Here is a 26,920-nt window from a genome sequence, read left to right on the forward strand (position 1 = left end):
CCCTGGCTGCTTCTAAAGCTAAACTCTCAGAACTCAGCTGTAATGGCTGAAGCTCCCCAAGGGCAACCTGTAAGGCCAGGCTTGTCCCCTGCTTCATTTAAGGTACCACTGAACCCCACCTGATTCCAAGAGTAAGCAGTGCAAAGCCCCTCTGCACGTGTGGTTTTCCTACTCATTTCTGCAAATCTGTGATTACATTTCCCCCAAGGCACTGCAGGCTTCTCCAAGTAAAAGAAATTAAATGCTTATTAGGATTCTGCACGTGCTCCCTGAGAACTGCACCCCACATACCACACTGCTGTCCTTGCCTCGTTAGCACAGACAGTTACCCATGGCTGACAAGAGACATCAAACCACTTCAAGTAATTGTATTTTCAGAGCAGTTTGTAGGTAGTGAAATGGGAAGATTTGGCCTTGCCTAACTCAAGATGTAGATAAGATCCAGCAGTCTTGATTTTTTAAAAATAATCAAGAAAGTATTGCCTCAAACTATTTAACTGTCTTTTCCTAACCATGAATTCTAAGCTTTTACCATGTCATTTGTTTGCAATATGTGCTTCATTATCTTACTTAATCATGGATTATCTTTCCACTTAATTAAACTCACTTTCACTTTGAAACTTTGCATTAAAAAGAAAAACACAGATGTCATGTAGAATTATTTCACTAATCTATTTTATCAGTCAAATAATTGCTCCCTGCCTCCAGGTAGTTACAGATGACACATTGGTGCAACTATGATCAAAATCTTTCTCTTGTCTTTTTTCAAATTCCACAACTTTTAAGGCCAGGTAAGTATAAAGAGTCATAACCTGAATACAGCTGAGAAAACATCTTCCGAAATCAATTTTGGATATTTGGATTTCGGATCTTTTACAAAGAAAAGATCCATCAAAAGAAATAGCTTAGGGGAAATACTGTAGTGTTTCCCTTACTTTCAACTTAGTTATATCACCATCTTTTTTAATTTAATTTTTATTTTATATTGAGTTATAGTTGAAACTAACTCTTCAGGTATTAAGTTTCAGGTGTACAGCAAGGTGATTCAGTTGTAATGATACATATACATATATCCATTCTTTCTCCAATTCTTTTCCCATTTAGCTTATTACAGAATATTGAGTAGAATTCTTTGTGTTTTACAGTAGTTCCTTGCTGGTTATCTGTTTTACACATAGTAATATATATATGTTAATCCAAATCTTCTAATTTATCCCCTACCCTTTCCCTTTTGGTAACCATGTTTTCAAACTCTGTGAGTTTCTTTCTGTTTTGTTAATAAGTTCATTTGTATAATCTTTTTAGATTCTGCATATTTGTCTTTCTCTGTCTGACTTCACTTAGTATGATGAGCTCTATGTCCATCCATGTTGCTACAAATGGCAATATTTTGTTCCTTTTTATGGCTGAGTAGTATTCCATTGCATGTATATATACCATATCTTTATTCATTCCCCTGTCAGTAGAGATTTAGGTTGCTTCCGTATCTTGGCATTGTAAATGGTGTTGCAATGAATGTTGAGATGAATATATCTTTTTGATTTATGGTTTTCTTCAGATATAGGCCCAGGAGTGGGATAGCTGGATCATGTTTTCTCTTTTTTTCATTTTTTAAGAAACTCCCATATTGTTCTCCACAGTGGCTACACCAATTTACATTCCCACCAAGAGTGTAGGAGATTCCCTTTTCTCCACACCTATTCTAGCATTTATTGTTCGTAGACTTTTTGATGATGCCATTCTGACTAATGTGAGGTGAGACCTCATTTTAGTTATGATTTGAATGTCTCTAAAAGAGGAGAGTGAAAAAGTTGGCTTAAAGTTCAACATTCAGAAAACAAAGATCATGGCATCTGGTCCCATCACTTCATGGCAAATAGATGGGGAAACAGTGGAAACAGTGTCAGACTTTATTTTTTGGGGCTCCAAAATCACTGCAGACGGTGACTGCAGCCATGAAATTAAAAGACTCTTACTCCTTGGAAGAAAAGTTATGACCAACCTAGATAGCATATTCAAAACCAGAGATATTACTTTGCCAACAAAGGTCCGTCTAGTCAAGGCTATGGTTTTTCCTGTGGTCATGTATGGATGTGAGAGTTGGACTGTGAAGAAGGCTGAGTGCCGAAGAATTGATGCTTTTGAACTGTGGTGTTGGAGAAGACTCTTGAGAGTCCCTTGGACTGCAAGGAGATCCAACCAGTCCATTCTGAAGGAGATCAGCCCTGGGATTTCTTTGGAAGGACTGATGCTAAAGCTGAAACTCCAATACTTTGGCCACCTCATGCGAAGAGTTGACTCATTGGAAAAGACTCTGATGCTGGGAGGGATTGGGGGCAGGAGGAGAAGGGGACGACAGAGGATGAGATGGCTGGATGACATCGCCGACTTGATGGATGTGAGTTTGAGTCAACTCCGGGAGTTGGTGATAGACAGGGAAGCCTGGTGTGCTGTGATTCACGGGGTCACAAAGAGTCGGACACGACTGGGCGACTGGACTGAACTGAACTGAACTGAATAATTAGTTGTGTTGAGCAGCTTTTCATGTGTTTATTGGCCATCTGTATGTCTTCTTTGGAGAAATGTCTAATTAGATCTTTGGCCCATTTTTTGATTGAGTGGTTTGTTATTTTGCTTACCCGACTCGAGTAATCTTGCCTGGAAAATCCCATGGATGGAGGAGCGTGGTAGGCTGCAGTCCATGGGGTCGCTGAGGGTCGGACACGACTGAGCGACTTCACTTTCACTTTTCACTTTAATGCATTGGAGAAGGAAATGGCAACCCACTCCAGCATTCTTGCCTGGAGAATCCCAGGGACAGGGGAGCCTGGTGGGCTGCCGTCTCTGGGGTCGCACAGAGTCGGACACGACTGAAGCGACTTGGCAGCAGCAGCAGCAGCAGAGCTGTTTGAATATTTTGGAGATTAATACTGTGTCAGTTGCAAATTAATCCCTTGTTTGTCTCATCATTTGCAAATCTTTTCTCCCATTCTGTGGGTTGTCTTTTCATTTTGTTTGTGATTTACTTTGCTGTGCAAAACATTTTAAGTTTAATTAGGTCCCATTTGTTTACTTTTGTTTATTACTCTAGGAAGTGGATCCAGAAAGATATTACTGCAATTTATGTCAAATAGTGTTCTGCCTAAGTTTTCTTCTAAGAGTTTTTTGTGTGTGGTGTTAGAGAATATTCTTTTTTTTAGGTAAGAATCGGATTTATTTAGAGAGAAACACATTCCATAGACAGAGTGTGGGCCATCTCAGACAGTGAGGGGCTGAGAATATTCTTTTCACAGTTTTATTAAATTTATTTATTTTTAAATGAAACAAAGATTAACATTTTTAATGATAAAAGGTACAATTCACAAAGAAGATAGACATCAAGAAGATAGACATCATAAGCATTAAACACCTAACAACAAAGAAACAAAGATACATAAAGCAAAGATCAGAAGAAATATAAGGGAAAAGAAAAAAATATATAATCATAGTGAGACATACTAACATTTTTCCTCTGAGAATATTTTATCAAGTACAGAGGAAATAAGAATAGGAGCATCTTGACTGATGTCATTAATAATTTAAATAGAATAGATTTCTATTTATATTAATTTATACTAATCTTATATCCTACACAAATATATTTAAAATTTTGTATCTGACACATCATTATTAGATTTCCTTAGGATATCTTAAAAAACTGGCAAAAAAAATAAGCATTAATTTCAAAAAGTAAAATTCTCTTTTTTTGTGTGATACAGCAGGCCGAGAATATCCTAATTTCAATTTTTACATGTAGCTATCCAGTTTTCCCAGCACCACTTATTGAAGAGACTGTCTTTTCAACATTCTGTAGTCTTGCCTCCTTTGTCACAGAATAATTTATCACAGGTGTGTGGGGTTGTTTCTAGGCTTTCTAACTTGTTCCATGGATCTATAGTTCTGCTTTTGTACCAGTATCATACTGTTTTGATGACTGTAGCTTTGCAGTATAGTCTGAAGTCAGGAGCCTGATTCTTCTATTTCCATTTTTCTTTCTCAGAATTGCTTTGGCAATCAGGGTCTTTTGTATTCCATACAAATTCTTAAAAATGTTTGTTTCAGTTCTGTGAAAAATTTTATTAGTAATTTTATAGAGATTGCATTGACTATGTAGATTGCTTTGGGTAGTATAGTCATTTTCACAATATTGATTCCTCCAATCTAGTAACATGGTATATCTTTCCATTTGTTTGTGTCCTCATCAATTTCTTTAATCAGTGTCTTAGTCTTTGGAGTATAGGACTTTTACCTACTTCAGTTCATTTTAGTTCAGTCACTCAGTCATGTCCAATTCTTTGAGACTCCATGGACTGCAGCATGCCAGGCTTACCTGTGCATCACCAAGTCCTGGAGCTTACTCAACTCATGTCCATAGAGTTGGTGATGCCATCCAATCATCTCATCCTCTGTCTTCTCCTTCTTCTCCCACCTTCAATCTTTCCCAGCATCAGGGTCTTTTCCAATGAGTCAGTTCTTCGCATCAGGTGGCCAAAGTATTGGAGTTTCAGCTTCAGCATCAGTCCTTCCATCCTTCCAATGAATATTCAGGACTCAAAAAAAAAAAAATATTCAGGACTGATTTCCTTTAGGATTGACTGGTTGGATCTCCTTGCAGCCAAGGGACTCAAGAGTCTTCTCCAACACCACAGTTCAAAAGCATCAATTCTTCAGTGCTCATCTTTCTTGATAGTCCAATTCTCACATCCATACATGACTACTGGAAAAACCATAGCTTTTACTAGACAGACCTTTGTTGGCAAAGTAATGTCTCTGCTTTTTAATATGCTGTCTAGGTTGGTCATAGCTTTTCTTCCAAGGAGCAAGTGTCTTTTAACTTCATGGCTGTAGTCACCATCCTCTGTGATTTTGGAGCCCCCCAGAATAAAATCTCTCACTGTTTCCATTGCTTCCCCATCTATTTGCCATGAAGTGATGGGACCGGATGCCATGATCTTAGTTTTCTGAATGTTGAGTTTTTAAGCCAACTTATTCACTCTCTTCTTTCACTTTCATCAAGAGGCTCTTTAGTTCTTCTTCACTTTCTGACAGAAGGGAAGTATCATCTGCATATCTGAGGTTTTTGATATTTCTCCTGGCAATCTTGATTCCAGCTTGTGCTTCATCCAGTCCAGCATTTCACATGATGTACTCTGCCTAGAAGTTAAATAAGCAGGGTGACAATATATAGCCTTGACATGTCCCAATTTGGAACCAGTCTGTTTTTCCATGTCCAGTTCTAACTTGCTTCTTGACCTGCATACGGATTTCTCAGGAGGCAGATCAGGTGGTCTGGTATTCCCATCTCTTGAAGAATTTTCCACAGTTTGTTGTGATCCACACAGTCAATGGCTTTGGCATAGCCAATAAAGCAGAAGTAGATGTTTTTTTCTGGAACTCTCCTGGTTTTTGATGATCCAGCAGATGTTGGCAATTTGATCTCTGGCTTCTCTGCCTTTTCTAAATCCAGCTTGTACATCTGGAATTTCACAGTTCATGTACTGTTGAAGCCTGGCTTGGAGGATTTTGAGCATTACTTTACTAGTGTGTGAGATGACTGCAATTGTGCAGTAGTTTGAACATTCTTTGGCCTTGCCTTTCTTTGGGATTGGAATGCAAACTGACCTTTTTCCAGTCCTGTGACCACTGCTGAGTTTTCCAAATTTGCTGGCATATTGAGTGCAGCACTTTCACAGCATCATCTTTTAGGATTTGAAATAGTTCAACTGGAATTCCATCACCTCCACTAGCTTTATTTGTAGTGATGCTTCCTAAGGCCCACTTGACTTCACATTCCAGGATGTCTGGCTCTAGGTCAGTGATCACACCATCATGGTTATCTGGGTCATGAAGATCTTTTTTGTATAGCTCTTCTGAGTATTCTTGCCACTTCTTCTTAATATGTTCTGCTTCTGTTAGATCCATACCATTTCTGTCCTTTATTTTGCCCATCTTTGCATGAAATGTTCCCTTGGTATCTCTAATTTTCTTGAAGAGATCTCTAGTCTTTCCCATTCTGTTATTATCCTCTATTTCTTTGCATTGATCACTGAGGAAGGCTTTCTTATCTCTCCTTGCTATTCTTTGGAACTCTGCATTCAGATGTGTATATCTTTCCTTTTCTCCTTTGCTTTTTGCTTCTATTCTTTTCACAGCTATTTATAAAGCCTCCTCAGAAAACCATTTGAGCTTTCTGCATTTCTTTTTCTTGGGGTTGGTTTTTATCACTACCTCCTGTACAATGTCACGGACCTCTGTCCATAGTTATTCAGGCCTTCTGTCTACCAGATCTAATCCCTTTTATCTATTTGTCACTTCCACTGTATAGTCGAAAGTGATTTGATTTAGGTTATATCTGAATGGTCTAGTGGTTTTCCCTACTTTCTTCAATTTAAGTCTGAATTTGGCAGTAAGAAGTTCATGATCTGAGCCACAGTCAGCTCCTGGTCTTGTTTTTGCTGACTGTATAGAGCTTCAAGTTTATTCCTAGGTATTTTATTCTTTTTGATTGGATGGTAAATGGGATTGTTTCTTTAATTTTCTGATCTTTTGTCGTTAGTGTATAGAAATGTAACAGGTTTCTGTGTATGAATTTTGTATTAATTACTAATATTAATTCATTAGTTGTATTAGTCACTTAATTTTGTATTAATTAATTAGGATTAAAGTTGTATCCTGCAACTTTACCAAATTCATTGATGAACTCTAGTATTTTTCTGGTGGCATAGTTAGGATTTTTTATGTATAGTATCATGTCATTTGCAAACAGTGATAGTTTTATTTTTCCAATTTTCATTCCTTTTATTTCTTTTTCTTCTCTGATTTTCATGAGTAAGACTTCCAAAACAATGTTGAGTAAAACTAGCAAGAGTGGATATTCTTGTCTTATTCCTGATCTTAGAGGAAATGCTTTCAGTTTTTTACTATTGAGAATAAATGTTTTCTGGGAGTTTGTTGTATATGGCCTTTATGATGTTGAAGTAGGTTCCCTCTATGCCCACTTTCTGGAAAGTTTTTCTCATAAATGGGTGTTGAATTTTGTCAAAAATATTTTCTGTGTCTATGTAAATGATCATCTGATTTTTATTCTTCAGTTTATTGAGGTGGTGTATCACACTGATTAATTTGTGGATACTGAAAAATCCTTGCTTTCCTGGGATAAATCCCACTTGATCATGGTGTATAATCCTTTTAATGTATTGTTGGATTTGGTTTGCTAGTATTCTGTTGAGGATTTCTCTATGTTCGTCAGTGATATTGACTTGTAATTTTCTTTTTTTGTGATATCTGATTTTGATATTGGGGTGATGGTAGCCTTATACAATGAGTTTGGGAGTGTTCCTTCCTATGCAATTTTTGCAGAGTTTAGAAGGACAGGTGTTAACTTTTCTCTAAATGTTTGATGGAATTTGCCTGTGAAGCCATCTGATCCTGGACTTTTGTTTGTTGGGAGCTTTAATTCAGTTTCAGTTTCAGTACTTATAATTGGTCTCAATATTTTCTATTTCTTCCTGGTTCAGTCTTGAGAGATTGCACCTTTCTAAGAATTTGTCCATTTCTTTTAGGTTGTCCATTTTATTGTCATATAGTTTCTTATAGTAGTCTCTTACAATGCTTTGTATTTCTGTAGTGTTCATTGGAACTCCTCGTTTTTCATTTCTAATTTTATTGATTTGAGCCCTTTCCCTTCTTTTCTTGATGAGTCTGGCTAAATGTGTATTAGTTTTATCTTTTCAAAGAACCAGCTTTTAGTCTCATTCCTTTTTTTCCCCTATTATTTTCTTTGTCTCTATTTCATTTATTTTGGCTCTGATCTTCATGATTTCTTTTCTTCTACTGACTTTGGATTTTGTTTGTCCTTTCTGTAGTTGCTTTAGGTGTAAAGTTAAGTTGTTTATTTGAGATATTTCTTGTTTCCTCAGGTAAGATTATATTGCAACAAATATCCCTCTTAGTGTTTTTCTGTGTCCCATAGGTTTTGGATCGCTGTTTTCATTTTCATTTGTCTCTACATGTTTTATTTCCTCTTTGGTTTCTTCAGCAATCCGTTGGTTGTCTGGTAACATATTCTTTAGCCTCCATCTGTTTGTGTTTTTTATAGTTTTTTCTCTTGTAGTTGATTTCTATCGGATAGTGTTGTGGTCTGAAAAGATGCTTGATATGATTTTCTTCAATTTACTGTTAGCTTTCTGGCCCAGCATATGATCTGTCCTGGAGAATGTTCCATGTGCACTTGAGAAGAATGTGTATTTTGCTGCTTTTGGATGGAATGTACACACTCTCTCACTCTGTCTCTGTCTTATACACACACACACACACACATAAATTTAAGTCCATTTGGTCTAACATGTCATTTAAGGCCTGTGTTTTCTTACTGATTTTCTGGTTGGATGATTTGTTCATTGATATAAGTGGGGTGACAAAGTCTCCCACTATAATTGTGTTACTGCTAGTATCTCCTGTTATGGCTATTAGTGTTTGCCTTATGTATTGAAGTGCCCCTATGTTGGGTACATATATTTACAATCGTTATGTCTTCTTCTTGGGTTGACCCTTGACCATGATGTACCGTCCTTCTTTGTCTCTTGTAACAGTCTTTGTTAAAGTCTGTCTGATATGAGTACTGCTACTCCAGCTTTCTTTTGATTTCTATTTGCATGAAATACTTTTTTCTATCCTCTCAGTTTTAGTCTGTATGTGTTTATAGATCTGAAGTGGGTCTCATGCACACAGCAAATATATGTCTTGTTTTTGTATTTACCCAGCCAGTCTGTATCTTTTGGTTGGAGCACTTAATCTAGTTACATTTGGGATAATTATCAATATGTAGTTCTTACTGCCATTTTGTTAATTGTTAGGATTTGTTTTTGTACATCCTTTTCCTTCACTTCCTTTTTTGCTCTCTTGTGATCTTCAGAGTTGTGTTTGGATTGCTTTTTCTTTCTTGTGAGGGTATCTACTGTAGATTTTGGTTAGGAGTTACCATGAAGTTTTGATATAGAAATATGTATTTATATATAGAATGTTAGTTTCTTAATTTCAAATGCATTTCTAATATTCTGCATGTGTACTCTTCTCATGATTGCTGGTTTTGGTATCATATTTGTGTGTCATTTCCTACCTTTACTCGATGTTTGCCTACCAGTGAGCCTTTCCCATTTGTAATTTTCTTATTTCTAGTTGTGGCCTTTTCTTTTCCACCTAGAGACGTTCCTTAGCATTTGTTTCAAAGATGGTCTGGTGGTGCTGAATTCTCTTAGCTCTTGCTTATCTGTAAAATGTCTGATTTCTCTGTCAAATATGAACAAGAGCCTTGCTGGGTTGAGTATTTTTGGTTGTAGATTTTTCCCTTTCATCACTCTAATTATATTAATGTTATGCCACTTCCTTTTGGCCTACCGAGTTCCTGATGAAAAATCAGCTGATAACCATATGGGGATTTCCTTGTATGTTTCTTGTTGCTTTTAATATTTTCTTTTTAAAAAAATTGTGGTCAATTTGATTACTATGTGTCTTGGCATCCTTCTACTTGGGTTTATACTGTGTAGGATCTCTGTGCTTCCTGGACTTGAGTGTTTGTTTTCCCATGTTAGGGAAGATATCAGCCATTTCTTCTTCAAGTGTTTCCTCAGGTTCTTTGTCTCTCTCTCTTCTCCTTCTGGGGGGGCCCTATAATGCTAATGTTGGCACATTTAACATTGTCCCTGCTGCTGCTAAGTCGATTCAGTCATATCTGACTGTGTGTGACCCCACAGACGGCAGCCCACGAGGCTCCCCCGTCCCTGGGATTCTCCAGGTAAGAACACTGGAGTGGGTTGCCATTTCCTTCTCCAATGCATGAAAGTGAAAAGTGAAAGTGAAGTCGCTCAGTTGTGTCCGACTCTTCTCGACCCCATGGACTACAGCCCACCAGGCACTCTGTCCATGGGATTTTCCAGGCAAGAGTACTGGAGTGGGGTGCCATTGCCTGTCCTCTTTTCTTTTCATTCTTTCTTTCTTCTGTTCCACAGCAGTGATTTCCACCTATCTATCTTCCAGTTCACTTATTCTTTCTTCTGCCTCGTTTTCCTGCCATTGACTCCTAGTGTATTTTTTCATTTCCGTTATTATATTGTTCATCTATTTGTTCTTTAACACTTCTAGCTCTTTGGTAAACATATATTCTATCTTCTTTGTGTCTCCATTCTGAGATCTTGGATCACCTTTACTATCATTTCTCTAAATTCTTTTTCAGTCAGATTGCCTATCTCCACTTCACTTAGTTGTTTTTCTGTGGTTTTATCTTGTTCCTTCATCTGGAACATATATCTCTGCTGTCTCATTTTGTCTAACTTTCTTTATTTGTGATCTCCATTTCTTAAGCTGCAGGTTTGTAGTTCCCCTTGTCTCTGGTGGAAGAGGTTGATCCAGGGTTTTGTGCAGGGATCCTGGTAGGAAGGACTGGTGTCTGCCCACTGTGGGTAGAGCTGACTCTTGTCCCTCAGGTGGGCAGGGCTGCATCAAGGGGTGTGTTTAGAAGTGGCTGCATACTCAGGACAACTTTAAGCAGCCTGTTTGCTGATGGACTGGGCTGTGTTCCCACCCTGCTTGTTGTTTGGCCTGAGGTATTCTAGCACTGGAGCCTACAAGCTGTTGGGTGGGCTCAAGTCTCAGTGCCAAAATGGTGACCTTCAGGAGAGTTCACACCAATGAGTATTCACTGGCACCTCTGCCTCCAGTGTCCTTGCCCCCACAGTGAGCCATAGCCAACCCGTTTACCCAGGAAACCCCCTAGGACCCACAGATAGGTCTGATGCTCTGGGTCCCAGTGCACATGAAACTTTGTGTGCACCCTCCAACAGCGGAGTCTCTGTTTTCCCCTGAGGAGTCCTATGGAATTCCTGCACTCAAGCCCTACTAGGCTTGAAAGCCACATGCTCTAGGGGCTCCTCTTCCCAATGCCAGAATCCCTATGCTGGGGAGCCTGACCTGAGTTTCAGAACTCCTACTCCTGTGAGAGAACTTCCGTGATATAATTATTTTCCAGTCTGTGGGTGGCTCACCTGGTAAGTGTTGGATTTGATTATATGGTAAAAATGCCTCTCCTACCATCTCTTTTTGTCTTCTTCCTTGTCTTTGGATGTAGAGTATCTTTTTTTGGTAGACTCTAGTTTTTTTTTTGTCAATGGTTGATAAGCAATTAGTTGTGATTTTGGTGTTTTTGTGAGAGGAGGTGAGTTAAAGTCATTCTATTCTTACATCTTGTCTCCTCCTTTCATGTGAGCAAGTGGCCAAGGTGCAGGTCAAGGCATCATGGTGGATGGATAACAACCTCCCCCCCATGTTGACACACGGGCAGAGCTTTGTGACCAGTGGGAGGTGGCTCATGATAAAAGATGCTTAGGCAAGTCTGTGGGAAGGGGTGCGAGCTTCCTTGCCCTCTGAACTGCCATGTGTTCACCACTCAGAAGCTTCTATTTTCATTTTTTTTATTGTTGGATGAGATACCGAAAGACTTTCCTTGAGAATATGTCCATATCTCTGATAAAAAGACATCTTCAGTCCATTAAGAAATTCTGGTCTAAATGCATAGTTGAAATAAAGATAAGTGGTTAGTATTCAGGACCCATTTCTGACGCAAGGTTAATTTTATAGTAAATCTAAAAATATTTAAACTAACAATTGACTACTTCAGTGACTACCTTCAAAGGGCATATGGAAAGAGAGGAAAACACAATCTTTAGAAAACAATGTGTTCCAGATTGGCTTACAGTTGGGTCTTAAGGAGTAGCAGGCCTTTTGGACCTAGAGGAAAATGCCATGAGTGGGATCAAAATTAGTTCAGGACACTGATAGGAACAATTTAAGAACATAATTTTTTTTTAAGTATTTTGCCCTTTTTGTAAGGGCAAAAATCTCAGTTTTCTGCCTCTACTCACCTGAGGATAATGGATGCAAGGATGTCATTTATACAAGCATAGGATGGAGCCCAAGCTCTTGGAGAAATGAGTGTTTCTGAAGGAGTCAACGTTCATGCACTTGGCATGTGTTAACCGACCACCTTATTTTAGGGGTCAGTTCCTTACCCATCGTCTTGAGTTCTGCAGGTCCCCCCACCCCATACTTCTCTATATTTGCAAAGTGATGTTGATTTAAACAGAGTGTATTCTATGGAATTTAGATGCTTGAGAAAGAAAAGTTTCTCTTGTAGAATATTTTGGGAAGTGTTGAATACTGTCTCCACTCCTTGCAGATTTATAATGTACATTAATCAAAAGAGAACGTGGTAGAAACTGCAGTAGACAGGGGAGCTTCTCTGTCTGGGTCTGCTACCAACTGTGCGGTTAGGGCAAGTCTGTACAGTTCCAGAGGGCTGGCCTGGCTTATCTCTAACCAGAACATTTTCTCAGCCACCTTGACAACTGCCTCCCAACACGGCTTCCGACTGTGGGAATCTGGAGCAGACCTTTCTGGCTGCCCTCCCAGATCCATTTTTTCCTTCCTTCTCTTTAATTCCTATTTTGCTCATCTATCTACCTCCTGTCATGCATCACACATGCCTTAGGGGACACTGAGCTCCTTTTAGCTGTACTAAGTCAAGAGCAACCACATCTTGCTTGGGTGCAATTTGCTGGGGGCCTGGGTGAATATCTTCACTTCCTTGTCAGTGTCCAGTAGCATCCCTCTATCTGTTCTCTGGACACCGGCTGGGATGTCTGGGAGAGCTGTGACCATCTCCTTACCAGAGACATTGGAGAGATGGAGCCAAAAAAACAGCAAAGAATGGACCACTGATTTAAGTCCACCCTGAATCCCACTCTCCCTCTGGACTTCTGGTTGTATGAGCCAACAAATTTATGCCAATTGCATTGGGCCTCTCTGTTATTTGTAGTTGAAGTCATCCTGATGGATACATCACTCTCTAAAAAGTACTACTGTCTTCGGGGACCCTCAACAACCTAGATAGGGTCTGTCTCCAGGACCTGTTTGACTCCTGTTGCTTATCCTCCTTTAAAGAATATTTGAATTGGGTTGGTATTTCTTCTCTGCTTAGCCCCTGTGAATAAGTTTTCCTTGTCCTTGACTTTGTATTTCTTTTACTATACTCACTCAGCCATGACTCATAGGGAGTCCAGTTAGTGGTCAGAACCCTGGACATCCTGCTTGGCTGAAAGAGGCCCTAGTTTCCTGGAGCTCCCAATTTTCTAGGCCTCCCCAGGACCTAGCAAAGTAATGCTCAAAATTCTCCAAGCCAGGCTTCAACAGTACATGAACCGTGAACTTCCAGATGTTAAAGCTGGATTTAGAAAACCCAGAAGAACCAGAGATCAAATTGCCAACATCTGTTGGATCATCAAAAAAGCAAGAGAGTTCCAGAAAAACATCTACTTCTGCTTTATTGGCTATGCCAAAGCCTTTGACTGTGTGGATCACAACAAACTGTGGGAAATTCTTCAAGAGGTGGAAATACCAGGTTAGCTGACCTGTCTCCTAGAAATCTGTATGCAGGTCAAGAAGCAACAGTTAGAACTGGACATGAAACAACAGACTGGTTCCAAATCGGGAAAGGAGTACATCAAGACTATATATTGTCACCCTGCTTATTTAACTTAAATGCAGAGTACATCCTGAAAAATGCTGGGCTGGATGAAGCACAGGCTGGAATCAAGATTGCCAGGAGAAATATCAATAACCTCAGATATGCAGATGACACCACCCTTCTTTCAGAAAGTGAAGAACTAAAGAGCCTCTTGATGAAAGTGAAAGAGGAGAGTGAAAAAGTTGGCTTAAAGCTCAACATTCAGAAAATGAAGATCATGGCATCCGGTCCCATCACTTCATGGCAAATAGATGGGGAAACAATGGAAACAGTGAGAGATTTTATTTGGGGGGCTCCAAAATCACAGAAGATGGTGATTGCAGCCATGAAATTAAAAGACACTTGCTCCTTGGAAGAAAAGCTATGACCAACCTAGACAGCATATTAAAAAGCAGAGACATTACTTTGCCAACAAAGGTCTATCTAGTCAAAGCTATGGTTTTTCCAGTAATCATGTATGGATGTGAGAATTGGACTATCAAGAAAGATGAGCACTGAAGAATTGATGCTTTTGAACTGTGGTGTTGGAGAAGACTCTTGAGAGTCCCTTGGACTGCAAGGAGATCCAACCAGTTAATCCTAAAGGAAATCACTGGAAGGACTGATGCTAAAGCGGAAACTCCAATACTTTGGCCACCTGATGTGAAGAACTGACTCATTGGAAAAGACCCTGATGCTGGGAAAGATTGAAGGCAGGAGGAGAAGGGGGCAACAGAGGATTAGATGGTTGGATGGCCTCACCGACACAATGGACGTGAGTTTGAGTAGGCTCTGGGACGTGGTGATGGACAGGGAAGCCCACATGCGGCAGTCCATGGGGTCACAAAAAGTTGGATACAACTGAGCAGCTGAACTGAACCCAGGACAATCCACTTAGGGCAGCTCTGCCAAGCCAGAGTGTCTTCCAGCTTATCCTAGCCCTTTCCCTGGGACCAATTTTCATAGACCAAAAAAGTGCAGAAATGGAGGTTTAGGAGTTATGTGGTAGATGCTCTTGAGCCTCTACAGCCTTTACTGAGGCCTTGCATTATTGTTTCTAAAGATGATGCCCTACGGATTCCCAGTACCAGAATCACGACCAGGTAGATGCTTGTTCAAACTGCAGATTCCCAGACTCCTTGAATAGTATTCCTGGGATCAAGCTATGAAAGCCATATTTTTCACAGCCTACACTCTGAGTAGCTCACATCCTGGATTAACCCCCTACGTAGTTCAGCTTCTAGCCTCAGCATCTAATAGAAGAGGCCAAGGCAATGAGGGAAGAAGACAGGGAAGGAAGTAGAACTATGAAGGCCAAAGGAGAAGTGGGAGGTGTGTGATACCAGGAAGATGCTAGACTGTTTCAGGTACACAGCCAAGGAGCTACGCCTAAAGGCAGACTCGAATTACATGACGACAGCCATTTGTTCTCCAGTTTGTACAGCTGTCACCTCCATGCACCCACTAGTCACCTCTGTCCTCTGGCGTGCTTTGCCAGCCTCCTCCCCACCCACAACACACACACATATCCAGAATCACAGTGAAACCCTCCACAAATAAGAGTCAGTGACAAACAATGAGGTGAAAAATAAAATGCACAAGATTCAAAGGTCAGAGCAGAATTTTATAAGATGGCAATTGACACATCACAAAAATTGTGCATAAGGGTAATTTCTCAATTGTGAAATATTTCCCAATTCCACACCACACCTCACTTTCCAAGCCCATGCTGGTTCATGCTGCTCATTTCATGCTTTGCACAGCTTTTAAGTCCTCTCCCAGTGAGAAAGAGAAACCAACCCACCTCTTTCTCTTTTCTTATGAGATGTGTTTTACACAGCGCATGACACAGCAGAATGAAGACTGTACAGAAGACAATACCTGTAATTTCTGGCTGCTAACCTCAGTCAGGTTTGGATTTAGGGAGAGTTTAGACACAGCAGGGAAAAGATGTGTTCTGTACAACTTTTTTCTTTTCAGAAAGTGAATGATGGACAGGAACTCAAGATTTATTCTAGAATGTAGTTATATTCAAAATGGAACTTTGACACGTCATTCCCCCATACTTTCCTCGTATTCATAGCTAATCCCCCTGTCTTTTTTATAAGAACAAATCTACATATTCTCCTTTCCTGCCTCCACTACCCCAGTTCTCACGGGACATTTTGACAAGGTACTCTTCATCTTCTTGTTCATTAGGGGGCATATGAAATTAATCTGAGGTCTAGATCACTTGGCCATTCTAAGTCACTATGTAATGGACTAAAAAAATCCATGCAAATGGACTATGATTAGATTCTTGGATTCTAGTTTTAAAACAATTACATTGGAGACCCCACATAGAGTCCATTTATAATGCATAGGGATTTCAAGGTCAAGTGTTAAAGGTTTGGGGCTTCTGTTCACTAACATCACCCCCATCTCTTATTCTCTAGTGTAGTGGCTCCAAAAGTGGCTGTGTATCAGGATCACGTGAGGAGTTTACTAAAAATACAGATTTTCTGATTCAACTCTAACAAAAAGAATCTGACTTTCTGGATTTGCGGTCTGTGAGTCCAGTTTTCGTCTTTAAATATAAACTCCCTGAGTAATTTCCATGCCCCCACCAAGGACCTATTTACGAAGACATTTAGGAAGCACCTCTCTGGTCCAGTGGTTCTTGAACTAGTGTGTGCATCAGAAGCACCTGGAAACCTTATTAAAACCCAAATTGACCCCTTGGCATTTCTGATTCAGTAGGTTTGGAATGGAGGCTGAGTATTTGAATTTCTAACAAATTCCCGGGTGATGCCTATGCTGCTGGTCCAGAGACCGCACTGAGAACCACAACTCCAACCCAGGTTTATTATTCATTAGCACTTATTATGTGACCACGGACTGGGCTTCTGAAGAAGGAGTAAACCTCTCAGATCAAGGGTAACACACCTAGCATCACAGTCATCTGGGAGCTGCTTATTTAACATCTAATTATTGGGATTAGGCATGGGCTCCATCCCATCTCCTGAGTCAACATCTCCAGGAGGCCCTTAGAATTTGTCTTATTTTGAAGTTGGCCAGAAAATTCTGATTACAAGGACTTGAAAACATTGCCTCAGATAAGTCAGACTTATGAGTTCATGAATAACTTACACTAAAAAATTATCTGAAATTCCAATTTGATGGGACATCTGATGCTTTTATTTGTAAATCTGGCACCCTATTCACTTGGCTGTCTTTGCAGTTTGTTTCCTCTGCGTGTTCTCTCTTTGGCTCAGGATAACTATTTTAAATGCTCAGAGGAGAGGTGGTTAGGAGGGCAATCTATGAAAACATATGTGGGGTGAAGAAGAGAAAATTAAGATGTTTCCTTGGGAAAGAAAAATAAAAAACACAGAGGAAAATTCATTAATCTAGACAGAAGAAAAAGAAGTACTGTCTGCTAATGGTTTTTTACCAGACAATTCATCAACTTCTCAGACAAAAGAAACCCTGGGGAATAAAAAGACACCCACCAAAGATGCTCTTAAAATGTTTCAATTGAAGTCATATATAATTAATTTCAAACAAGCATAGTTATGAAAATTCAAATACCTCAAGGTGCTGAGTAAAAGGCAAGATAGATCTACATCAGACTTCAAAACTGCTGCTTCCAGGTGAGTCTCTGGTTTGGCCAGAGACAGGGAGGTAATGACATCTGTCTCCTCCCTGTTTTATTGGAAGGTAAAGAGCTTTAAGATGAGACACTCCCACTGCATCAGGGTCGAGAAGAAACATATATAGCTTAGCTCCTGACAATAGCACATAACTACTAAGAGGCTGAATCAAAGGAATAGAACAAACAAAATGAAGAAAAATTCATGGATGCACGTAAGGAAGTGATCTGGTAAACAAGTGCAGAGGCCAAGTCACCGCCATGAGCACCACAGCCCGTGCACAGCAAGCAGCTTTTTCCCCATGGACTTCTGCCATTTCAGAGGCTAGGGGTCAGCACACTGTTCCTGCAAAGGGCAAACTAGCAGACCTTCCAGGCTTCACAGGCCATGTGCTCTCGGCTGCCTCTACTCATCCTTGGTGTTGTAGCAAGAAGGAAGCCTATAGACAACATGTAAGTGAATAGGTGTGGTTAGGGGGGTTGCTACGGACTGAATATTTGTTTCTCCCCCAAATTCACATGGTGGTGGTAGTCGTGTTTGACTCTTTTCAATCCCATGGACTGTAGCCTGCCAGGCTCCTCTGTCCATGAAATGCTCTAGGCAAGAATACTGGAGTGGGTTCCCTTCCCTTCTCCAGGGGATCTTGCTGACCCAGGGTTTGAAGCCAGGTCTCCTGCATTGCAGGCAGGTTCTTTACTTGTCTGAGCCATCAGGGAAGTCCAAATTCACGTGTTGAAGCCTAAAGCCGCAATGTGATGGTATTTGGGTGTAGGGCCTCTAGGGGATGCTAGGTCATTCAGGTGGAGGCCTCATAAATGCGATTAGAATCCTTATGCTCACTCTTCACCCTTTGTCCTGAGCATATATGAAAAGGCCAGTCTACAAATCTGGAAGAGGGCTCTCATTAGACAGTAGATCTGCTGGCACCTTGATCTTGATCTCTGAGCCTCCAGAACTGTGAGGATACATGTTTGAGTTGAAGACACCAGGGCAACAGAATATTTGTTAGTAGAGTTGGGCAGACTAAGAGTGGTGGGATGTATTTGATCCATGGCCGACCCCCATCATGGATGAGCCAGTGTGGCAAGGACACCGTCATTAGTGGATTCTATGGGGCACTCAGCATTCTAATGGTAGATGCTCTACTGAGAAACAAAACAACAAACAAACACTCCACTAACTTCTCACTATACATATAAAGGCAGTGTTTAAAGGTCACTCCAAAGTGTAAAGGCGAGAAATTAGGATTCTAGAAACGGAAGTTGCTCCTTTGAAAGTCTAGGACTGTGTTATAAGAATGAAAGAGAAGACAGGGGACCAGACATTTTAGCATGGATTTAGAAAGTTTCTCTTGATGGTCCTCCCATTGAGACAGGTTGACTGGGAGAGGGACACTGTCGCCAGTTTCTCTGTCTTTAAGCTGCTTTTTTCTTTTTTTAATTTTTTGCCATGCTGCTCAGCATGTAGGATCTCGGTTCCCTAACAGAGATGGAACCCGTGCCCCCTGCAGTGGAGCACAGAGTCTTGACCACTGGCCCACCAGGGAAGTTCCTAAACTGCTACTTCTGAGGATCTATCACGTGATAAGGTATCACCCTCCTTGCCCAGGGAGGTTTCCTCACCTTCTCAGTTCACTAATTTTGCATTTGACATCCTTAGAAGGGTTCTTTCCCCCCAAGAAAAAATGAAGTCACCTTGGCATAGACTTGCATACTTTAAGCCAGAAGATAGCACCTGTGGTGCATGATCAACTTCAATTGGCCTCCTTTATGACACTCGTTAATGTGTTTCATCTGAGGTCTCCACATCAGCCAAGAAACACATAAGCATGCATTCTACACTTATAATTTAAAAGCTTTATTTCCCCCCACAATTAGCAAATAGGCTTCATATTAGTTCAACTGGAAGTTTCCTTCCTATAGTGGGCTTTCTCGTTACTTCACCCTCAGTGGGGAAACTGCTTTCTCTTCAGGGAAGGATTAGATTTCACAGAGATGCTCTGAGCCAATCACAGAATCTAGAGGGTCTGTTCCAGCAGCCCCTGAAGGAGTCAATCAGGTCAGAGTCCTTTCCCCCAAAGGTCTGGTCTGGCGGGGACAACACAGGCTGCTGAACCTGCCTGTGGTAGATGCTGGCAGGACCCTCCTTGCAGAAGAGACAAAATGCAGCCCCCTTTTGATCAAGAAACCTAACAGCTACATAATCACTCAGTCTCTGCCAAGTCCCCTTTCTTGTGGCCTCCTGAAGGAGCATCTGAGCTAAGCAAACAGCTGGCTTCTGCTGTGAGGTCCAATGCACATCCTTCAATCTTGAAGAGATTGGTCTTCAAAGTTCGCCATTTTACAGTTGTTAGCTTGTGCTTCAGAGGACGGGTCTCTGCCTCTCCCAGGAAGGTGGCCTTATATCAACGGGAGCACGAAGGCCCAGGCCAGCACCGGTAGGTAGAGCGCAGGGGCACTGCTACCAGACGTCCTCTGAGCGTGCATCACAGCGAAGACTGCATTCGTGTGGTTGGTGGGTAACTCAACATTGCAGATCATCCCCTCACAGCAAGACCTACACTCCTGTTACAAAAGGAAGAGGAGAGGGGAAGAGCCAGTGAATAATGGGAAGAAGAGGGGAGGGTCAAAGAAAAACCTTCTCCAGCTCTGAGGACAGAGTTTTTTTATCTGAGTATATAAATTTTAAGTGCAAAATTTTTCAAAAGAGTAATGACTTACCTACAAGAGAAAAAGGCTATCTTATTTTCTAAATGTTTACTGTTTGAGACTAAAAATTATAAATTTGAAAATATACCTTTTAGCCTAACAAAGATTTCCAAAAAGTATGCGAGCTTGGGTCCAGGACGTAGTTCTCAAACACTGAGACTATAATTGCTTCAGTCTTTCTGGGGAGTAATTTGGTAATCTTTATCAAGAACTTTATATAAATCAATCTAGTAATGTGCACCACAAAGATTATGTGGGTTTTTATTTAGAGAAATATTAAAAGCTGCCTAGTATTCTTAATAGGGAAGTAGATGAATTATAGCTACAAACATTTTAATATTATGCAGCCACTAAGAATATGTCTGAATATTTAAACAGGTAAGTTTTCTTTAAAAATTTTTATTTTATATTGGAGTACAGTTGAATAACAATGTTGTGTTGGTTTCAGGTAGCACAAAGTGATTCAATTATACATGTAATTCTTTTCCCATGTATAGGTTATTACAGAATATTGACCAGAGTTCCCTATTCTATACTGTAAATCCTTGTAGGCTATCTACTAATAAAACATAGTAGTGTGTATACGTCAGCCCCAAACTTCCATTTTACCCTCCATCTTTCCACTTTGGTAACCATAAGTTTTCAAAGTCTGTTTTGTAAATAACTTCATTTATATATTTTTTGAGGTTCTACATATGTGATATCATATATTTGTTTTTCTCTGTGAGTTATTTCATTTAGTATGATGATCTCTAGGCCCAGCCTTATTGCTGCAAATGGCATAATATCTTTTTAGTGTCGAAGTAACATTCCATTGTGTGTGTGTGTGTGTGTGTATGCCACATCTTTATACATTCCTCTGTTGATGGACAGCTAGGTTGCTTCCATGTCCTGGCTATTGTAAACAGTGCTGCAATGAACACTGGGGTGCACATATCCTTTCAAACCACGGTTTCCTCTGGATATGTGCCCAGGAGTGGGACTGCTAAATCATATGGAAGCTCTATTTTTAGCTTTTTTTAAGGAACCTCCATAATGTTCTCCATGTGGCTGGACCAATTTACATTCCCACAGTATAGGAGGGTTCCCTTTTCTCCACACCTTCTCCAGCCTTCATTGTTTGTAGACTTTTTGATGATGGCCATTCTGACTGGTGTGAGGTGATAACTTATAGTTTTGATTTGCATTGCTCTGATAAGTAGTAATGAGCACCTCTTCACGTGCCTCTTGGCCATCTGTATGTCTTCTTCAGAGAAATGTCTATTTAGATCTTCTTCCCATTTTTTGATTGTGTGTTATTTTTTTATATATATTGAGCTGCATTAGCTGTCTGTATATTTTACAGAGTAATCCCTTGTTGATTGCTTCATTTACAAATATTTTCTCCTATTCTGTGGGTTATCTTTTCATTTTGTTTATGATTTCCTTTTTTGTATAGAAGCTTTTGTTTTATTAGGTCCCATTTGGGTTTTTTTGGTTCTTGTTTGCATTACTCTAAATATTGATCCAAAAAGATATTGCTGTGATTTGTGTTCAAGAGTGTTCTTCCTATGTTTTCCTCTAAAAGTTTTATAGTATCCAATCTTACATTTAGGTCTTTAATCCATTTTGAGTTTATTTTTGTGTGTGGTGTTAAATATTCTACTTTCATGATTTTACATGTGAGTGACCAGTTTTCCCAGCACCACTTTTTGAAGAAACTGTCTTTTCTCCATTGTATATTCTCACTTCCTTTGTTGTAGATTAATTGACCATGAGTACATGGGTTGATTTCTGGGCTCTCTTGTTATTTCTAGGTTTTTCATAGGTCTATATTTCTGGCTTTGTGCAAGTATCATACTGTTTTGATTACTGTAGTTTTGTAGCAGTGTAGTCTGAAGTTGGGGAGCCTGATTCCTTCAGCTTTTCTTTCTCAGAATTGCTTTGTCTAGTCAGGGCCTTTTGTGTCTCTATACAAAATAATTTTTTTGTTCTAGTTTTGTGAAAAATGCCATTGGTAATTTGATAGGGATTGCACTGAGGCTGTGTATTACCTTGGGTAGTAGAGTCACTTTGACAACACTGATTCTCCTTATTCAAGAACATGGTATATCTTTCCATCCGTTTGTGTCCTCTTCAATTTCTTTCATCAGTATCTTATAGTTTTAGAGTACAAGTCCTTTGCCTCCTGGGTAGGTTTATTTCTAGGTATTTTTATTCTTTTTGATCTGATGGTAAATGGGATTGTGTTTTTAATTTCTCTCTGATCTGGTGACCTTCCAGAGGGCTCATGCCAGTGAGTGCTCTCCAGAACTACCACTGCCAGTGTCTGCGTCCCTGCAGTGACCCACACACACACCCTGCCTAGGCTGGAGACCCTCCAAAACCAGTAGGTAGGTCTGGCTCAGGCCCTTAAGAGGTCCCTGCTTTTTTCCCCGGGTTCTAGTGCACACAAGGCCGTCTGTGTGCCCTCCAGGAGTACAGTTTCTTTTTCCCCCAGTCCAGTGGAATTCTTAAGACAAACTAACTCCACTGCTGCTGCGTAGTTGCTTCAGTCGTGTCCAGCTCTGTGCTGCCCTATGGACTGTAGCCTGCCAGGTTCCTCTATCCACAGACTTCTCCAAGCAAGAGTACTGGAGTGGGTTGCCATGCCCTCCTCTAGTGGATCTTCCCAACCCAGGGATCGAACCTGGGTCTCCCGCTTTGCAGGCAGATTCTTTACCAATGAGCCATTAGGGAAGCCCTGGCCTTCAAAGGGGCCAGTGATTCTCTGGGGGCTCCTCCTCCATTGCCAAACTCCCCTTGCCAGGCAGGGGAGCCTGATGTGGGGCTCAGGACTTTCACTCTTGTGAGAGAACGTCTCCAATAATTTTTCAGTTTGGATTGCCCATGTGGCCAGTATGGGATTTGATTTTTAACCATGATTGCGCCTCTTCTACCATCTCGTTGTGTCTCTGTCTTTGGGTGTAGGATATCTTTTTTGGTAGGTTCCAGCATGTTTTGTCTATGCTTGTTCAGCTTTTACCTGTGCTTTTGGGATTTTCATAAGAAAAGGTGAGCTCACATCCTCTACTCCACCATCTTGTCTCCTACTAGGTAAATTTTCATACTGTAATTTTTCTAAGTGGAACTTTTCAAGAATTTAGGACGGGCTTGGCTGGGCAGTTCTGGCTTGGGGGTGGTCTCTTAAGTGAGACAGTAACTGAAGTGCAAACATCAGGAGGTTAGAAACTGCTCTGAGGACAGAACTGAGTTGGTTTTTGATCTATGAGTCATCCAGGCCCTTGGGCACCCTTCCCCACAACTGACCTCAAAGTAAAAACCATCTTGAGAGTCTTTTCACTTTAACTGAGATTTATCTACATCAACCCAAGCATAAGCAAGAGAAAGGCAAATGGAGTAAGACGGTTTAATGGAGTCAACAAATCTTCTGAAGGTTTGCAAGGGGAAACACTGGAACAAAAAAGAAAGCTAGGAACCTTGTGGATGAGTCATTGATTTTCCTTCTCAGTACTACTTGTTAGGGGATAATTATGACTCTATTGTCTATACTAATGCCTCATCCCTATCTTTACAGTGACACTGGCTTGCTAATCTGGTTGCTGACTGGTGAAAAACGCTAGCTCTCTCACAGCACAAGGTTGTCTCAAGAGAAGCATGCTCTTGTCATAATACCTGGTACAACACCTCCACCTGATAAACCCAGACATTCACAGAGGCTTTCAGGATAAAGTATCTGTCTCAGTGGTTCTCAGTGGTTCTCAATCTTGGTTGCACATCAGAATCATCCTGAGGAAGCTTACCAAAAAAATCCTGATGCCCAGGACCTCACTCTGAAGTTCTGTTTCAGTCGATCTGAGTCTGCCCATCGCTACCCCCTTGCTGCTGCTAAGTCACTTCAGTCGTGTCCGACTCTGTGCAACCCCATAGACGTTAGCCCACTAGGCTCCCCCGTCCCTGGGATTCTCCAGGCAAGAACACTGGAGTGGGTTGCCATTTCCTTCTCCAGTGCATGAAAGTGAAAAGTGAAAGTAAAGTCACTCAGTCATGCCCTTAGCGACCCCATGGACTGCAGCCTACCAGGCTCCTCCATCCATGGGATTTTCCAGGCAAGAGTACTGGAGTGGGGTGCCATTGCCTTCTCTGGCCACCCCCTTACCAGAGCCTATAAAAACCTCCCCAGGAAATTCTCCTGTGTAGCCAGAGCTAAAAGCCACTAGTGGTCAGCACACGAACTTATCTACAAAACAGAGTCACAAGCATAGAAAACAGACTAGTGGTTGCCAAGGGGGTAGGAGAAGGAAGGAGTGGGAATTTGAGATAGATGCAAACTATTATATATATGATGGATAAATAAGAAGGTCCTTCTGTGTAGCACAGGGAACTCTATTCAGTATTCTGTGATAAACCATAATGGAAAAGAATATGACAAAGTATAACTGAATCACTTTGTTCTACAGCAGAAATTAATACAACGTTGTAAATCAACTATACTAAAATAACACTTTTTATAAAAGCCACTGGTGTCAGGACCACTTTATGTATGTATAGGCTAAACTGAATTCTAAGATCTCATGAGATTTATATACTGTTAAGTAATTTTTTTCTCAAACATTTCAGGATTCCAGGCATATAAAAGAGTCAAATGCTCATTTAAAATGGTAGAATGAGAAAACTGAAGCAACCAATTGATCTAAACTGTTACCTGTAGTTCATCATAATAAGCTGGGATTAATCTTTCAGACTCTCACTTCATCTAAGCAGAAGCAGTAAGACAAGGTTTCCTTTATAAAAGGTGTCACCATTTTCCTCTTTGCACCTTCTCTGTGTAGCATTCTTGGTGATTTCTGGCCGTAAACAAAATACATAAGTTGGGCTCTGTAGCACTGGGCATCCTTTCATGCAGGGATGGTTTACTCCTGGAATTCCAGAGCTTACTTCAGGCAACGCACCCAAAGTCCAAGGTCAAGACCCTAGCGTCTCTGGAGTCTGAGAATTGTCATTTATTTTTAGTAATGATACTGTTTGATGGACAGAAAGTCTTCACCTTCTTTCATCTCCATTGTATCAGTGTAAAGGAGTCTCTCAAAGTATACACCTTTGACATACTATTTATCCATCCTGCTCTATATACAACCATCCATCAAGAAACTTTTGGACAATAACTTTACACATACACTCCTTACCGTGTGTTCAGAATCTTGGCTGTGGTGGCAGCCAACAAAATGACATTCGCTCCTGGAGGCACACTTTTTGGTGATGGATATACTTCTTCCATGACTGGTAAAGTGATGTACTGTCAAACAGTATTGTGTATCTAGGCAGGGGGAAAAAATCAATTTCACATTTTACATCACACACACACACAAAAACTTTGAACAATCACTTCAGAAATGACTAAAATTCGGATGATCCTTAAGTTTCTAGGCGGTTTTTCTGAATAGCTACTAGCTTCTGAAGTATGTGTATTTTTAAAATGAATACAAATGGGCAGTTATCCTTTGGTGCAAGGTAAAGCTGAGAAAAAAACTGAACAAGACTTTCATCAAAACTCCAGGTCTGCTCATAAGAAAGTAGCAATATCTTTCTCTCTCCCTCTGAAGCACATGTTCTGTAACTCTGAAATACAATGAAAACTACAAATGTAAAAAGGAAGTGGGCCATAGCTCTTCCTGTTTCACTGTTTCTTTATATACTAATAGGCCATGTGGCAAACTGGAGTGAAAGCAGGAGCTTCGACTTACAGGCCACGGCGCTTTCCTTACTCATCTAGTTCTTTAGGCTTTAATCCTCCCAACATGTGTGATTTTTCCCCAAAGTATTTCTGTATTTTCTCTTCCTCTTTAGGTCTCTCTTACCTTCTCTGTCCTCCTCTGCTTGGCTAGTTCATTTTTATACAAAGTTACTTTTAACCATTCACATTTAATTACTTAAGAGGTCTCTCAGGAAACTGATTTCACTCACTATTCTGGGACATTCTACTTTAGTTCTGTGCCTCGTATTCTAGATATCTCAGGCCAATGAAATGCTTCTTAGTTTACCGAGAAGGGACTAAAGCAGCAGTTGCCAAAAAGTAGGGGCAGGGAGGAGGAAAACTCGACTAAAGTTGAGAAGACAGGACTTAGAGAGCTGCCTCTGTCACAAGTGAACAAGCCCTGTGACAGCCTTTGAGCTTACTTTCTTTTTAGCAAAAGGGTAAGTGCACTGGCATTTGGATAGACTTGTTGTAAGCTTTCATGTTAGCAACAGCAAATGCACATTAAGTGTGTACCACCAACCAGGCACTCTTCTAATATGCATTCACTCATTCAGTCCTCACAATAGGCCTTAAGACAAGTCATAGTAATATCCTCATTTCCCGGATAAAACACTGAGGCTCACAGTCACATGGGTAGAAAGTGATGGAAGATAAGATTCTTGTGGAGGTGGTTTTCCAGGGTTTGTGCTCTCCACCAGCACACAACTGTGCCACTCTGTACACTCAGCATTGAGCTGAGTGTCAGCAGAACACCTCTACAAGAGCAGCTGACTGGGACTCAGAAGGAGAGAGAACCACTCCATGTTCTGAAAGCATTCCAATTTGTACTCCAGACAAAGAATCGAAAACTGGTAGGTGCATGTGTTCAGAGTCTGTCACACAGCCTAAAGCAGCCCTATAAAGTCAGAGTAAGAACCGGGTAAACAAAATAAGACGTGTCATTCTTGTCATGTTTTGTTACCTAGAGACTCTCTTTTAACGCCACTGGCTGATGGCAGCAGCAGAGCTATAAAGGAAACCTGAGATGACAAAGAACAGCAGCCACAGGCCTGTTTGTCCCAAGAAATGGCTGACTCTCACTCCCCTTGATAATGACAAGCTGAAAGGTAAGCAGTTACAGCCTCAGAACTCCAGATGATTATTGTTTTGCGGGCTTGGCTGGTGTACATTCATACACGCTGGAATGGAGGGTCATCTCGTGTCCCTCTCTCTCTGAGTCAGGTTTTCAGGGTGGATAGGGAAGACCCCT

The 26,920-nt window shown here is 40.7% G+C and overlaps 1 protein-coding gene across 3 annotated transcripts in view; it reads right to left on the reverse strand.

Moving 5' to 3' along the window:
* Window positions 1-15,181: 15,181 nt before the first annotated feature.
* Window positions 15,182-26,920, reverse strand: part of LYPD6B (LY6/PLAUR domain containing 6B) — a 238,239-nt gene continuing 226,500 nt past the window's right edge. For all 3 annotated transcript variants that reach the window (XM_061438377.1, XM_061438383.1, XM_061438380.1), the window contains exons 5-6: window positions 25,100-25,230; window positions 15,182-19,790 (exon numbers count right to left, since the gene is read on the reverse strand). In XM_061438377.1, coding sequence (XP_061294361.1) covers window positions 19,626-19,790; window positions 25,100-25,230 — 296 coding nt within the window. In that variant the 3' untranslated portion in view covers window positions 15,182-19,625. The remainder of the gene's footprint in view (window positions 19,791-25,099; window positions 25,231-26,920) is intronic.

The sequence above is a fragment of the Bos javanicus genome, chromosome 2 (genome assembly GCF_032452875.1).
Source record: "Bos javanicus breed banteng chromosome 2, ARS-OSU_banteng_1.0, whole genome shotgun sequence".
Lineage (NCBI taxonomy): Eukaryota > Metazoa > Chordata > Mammalia > Artiodactyla > Bovidae > Bos > Bos javanicus.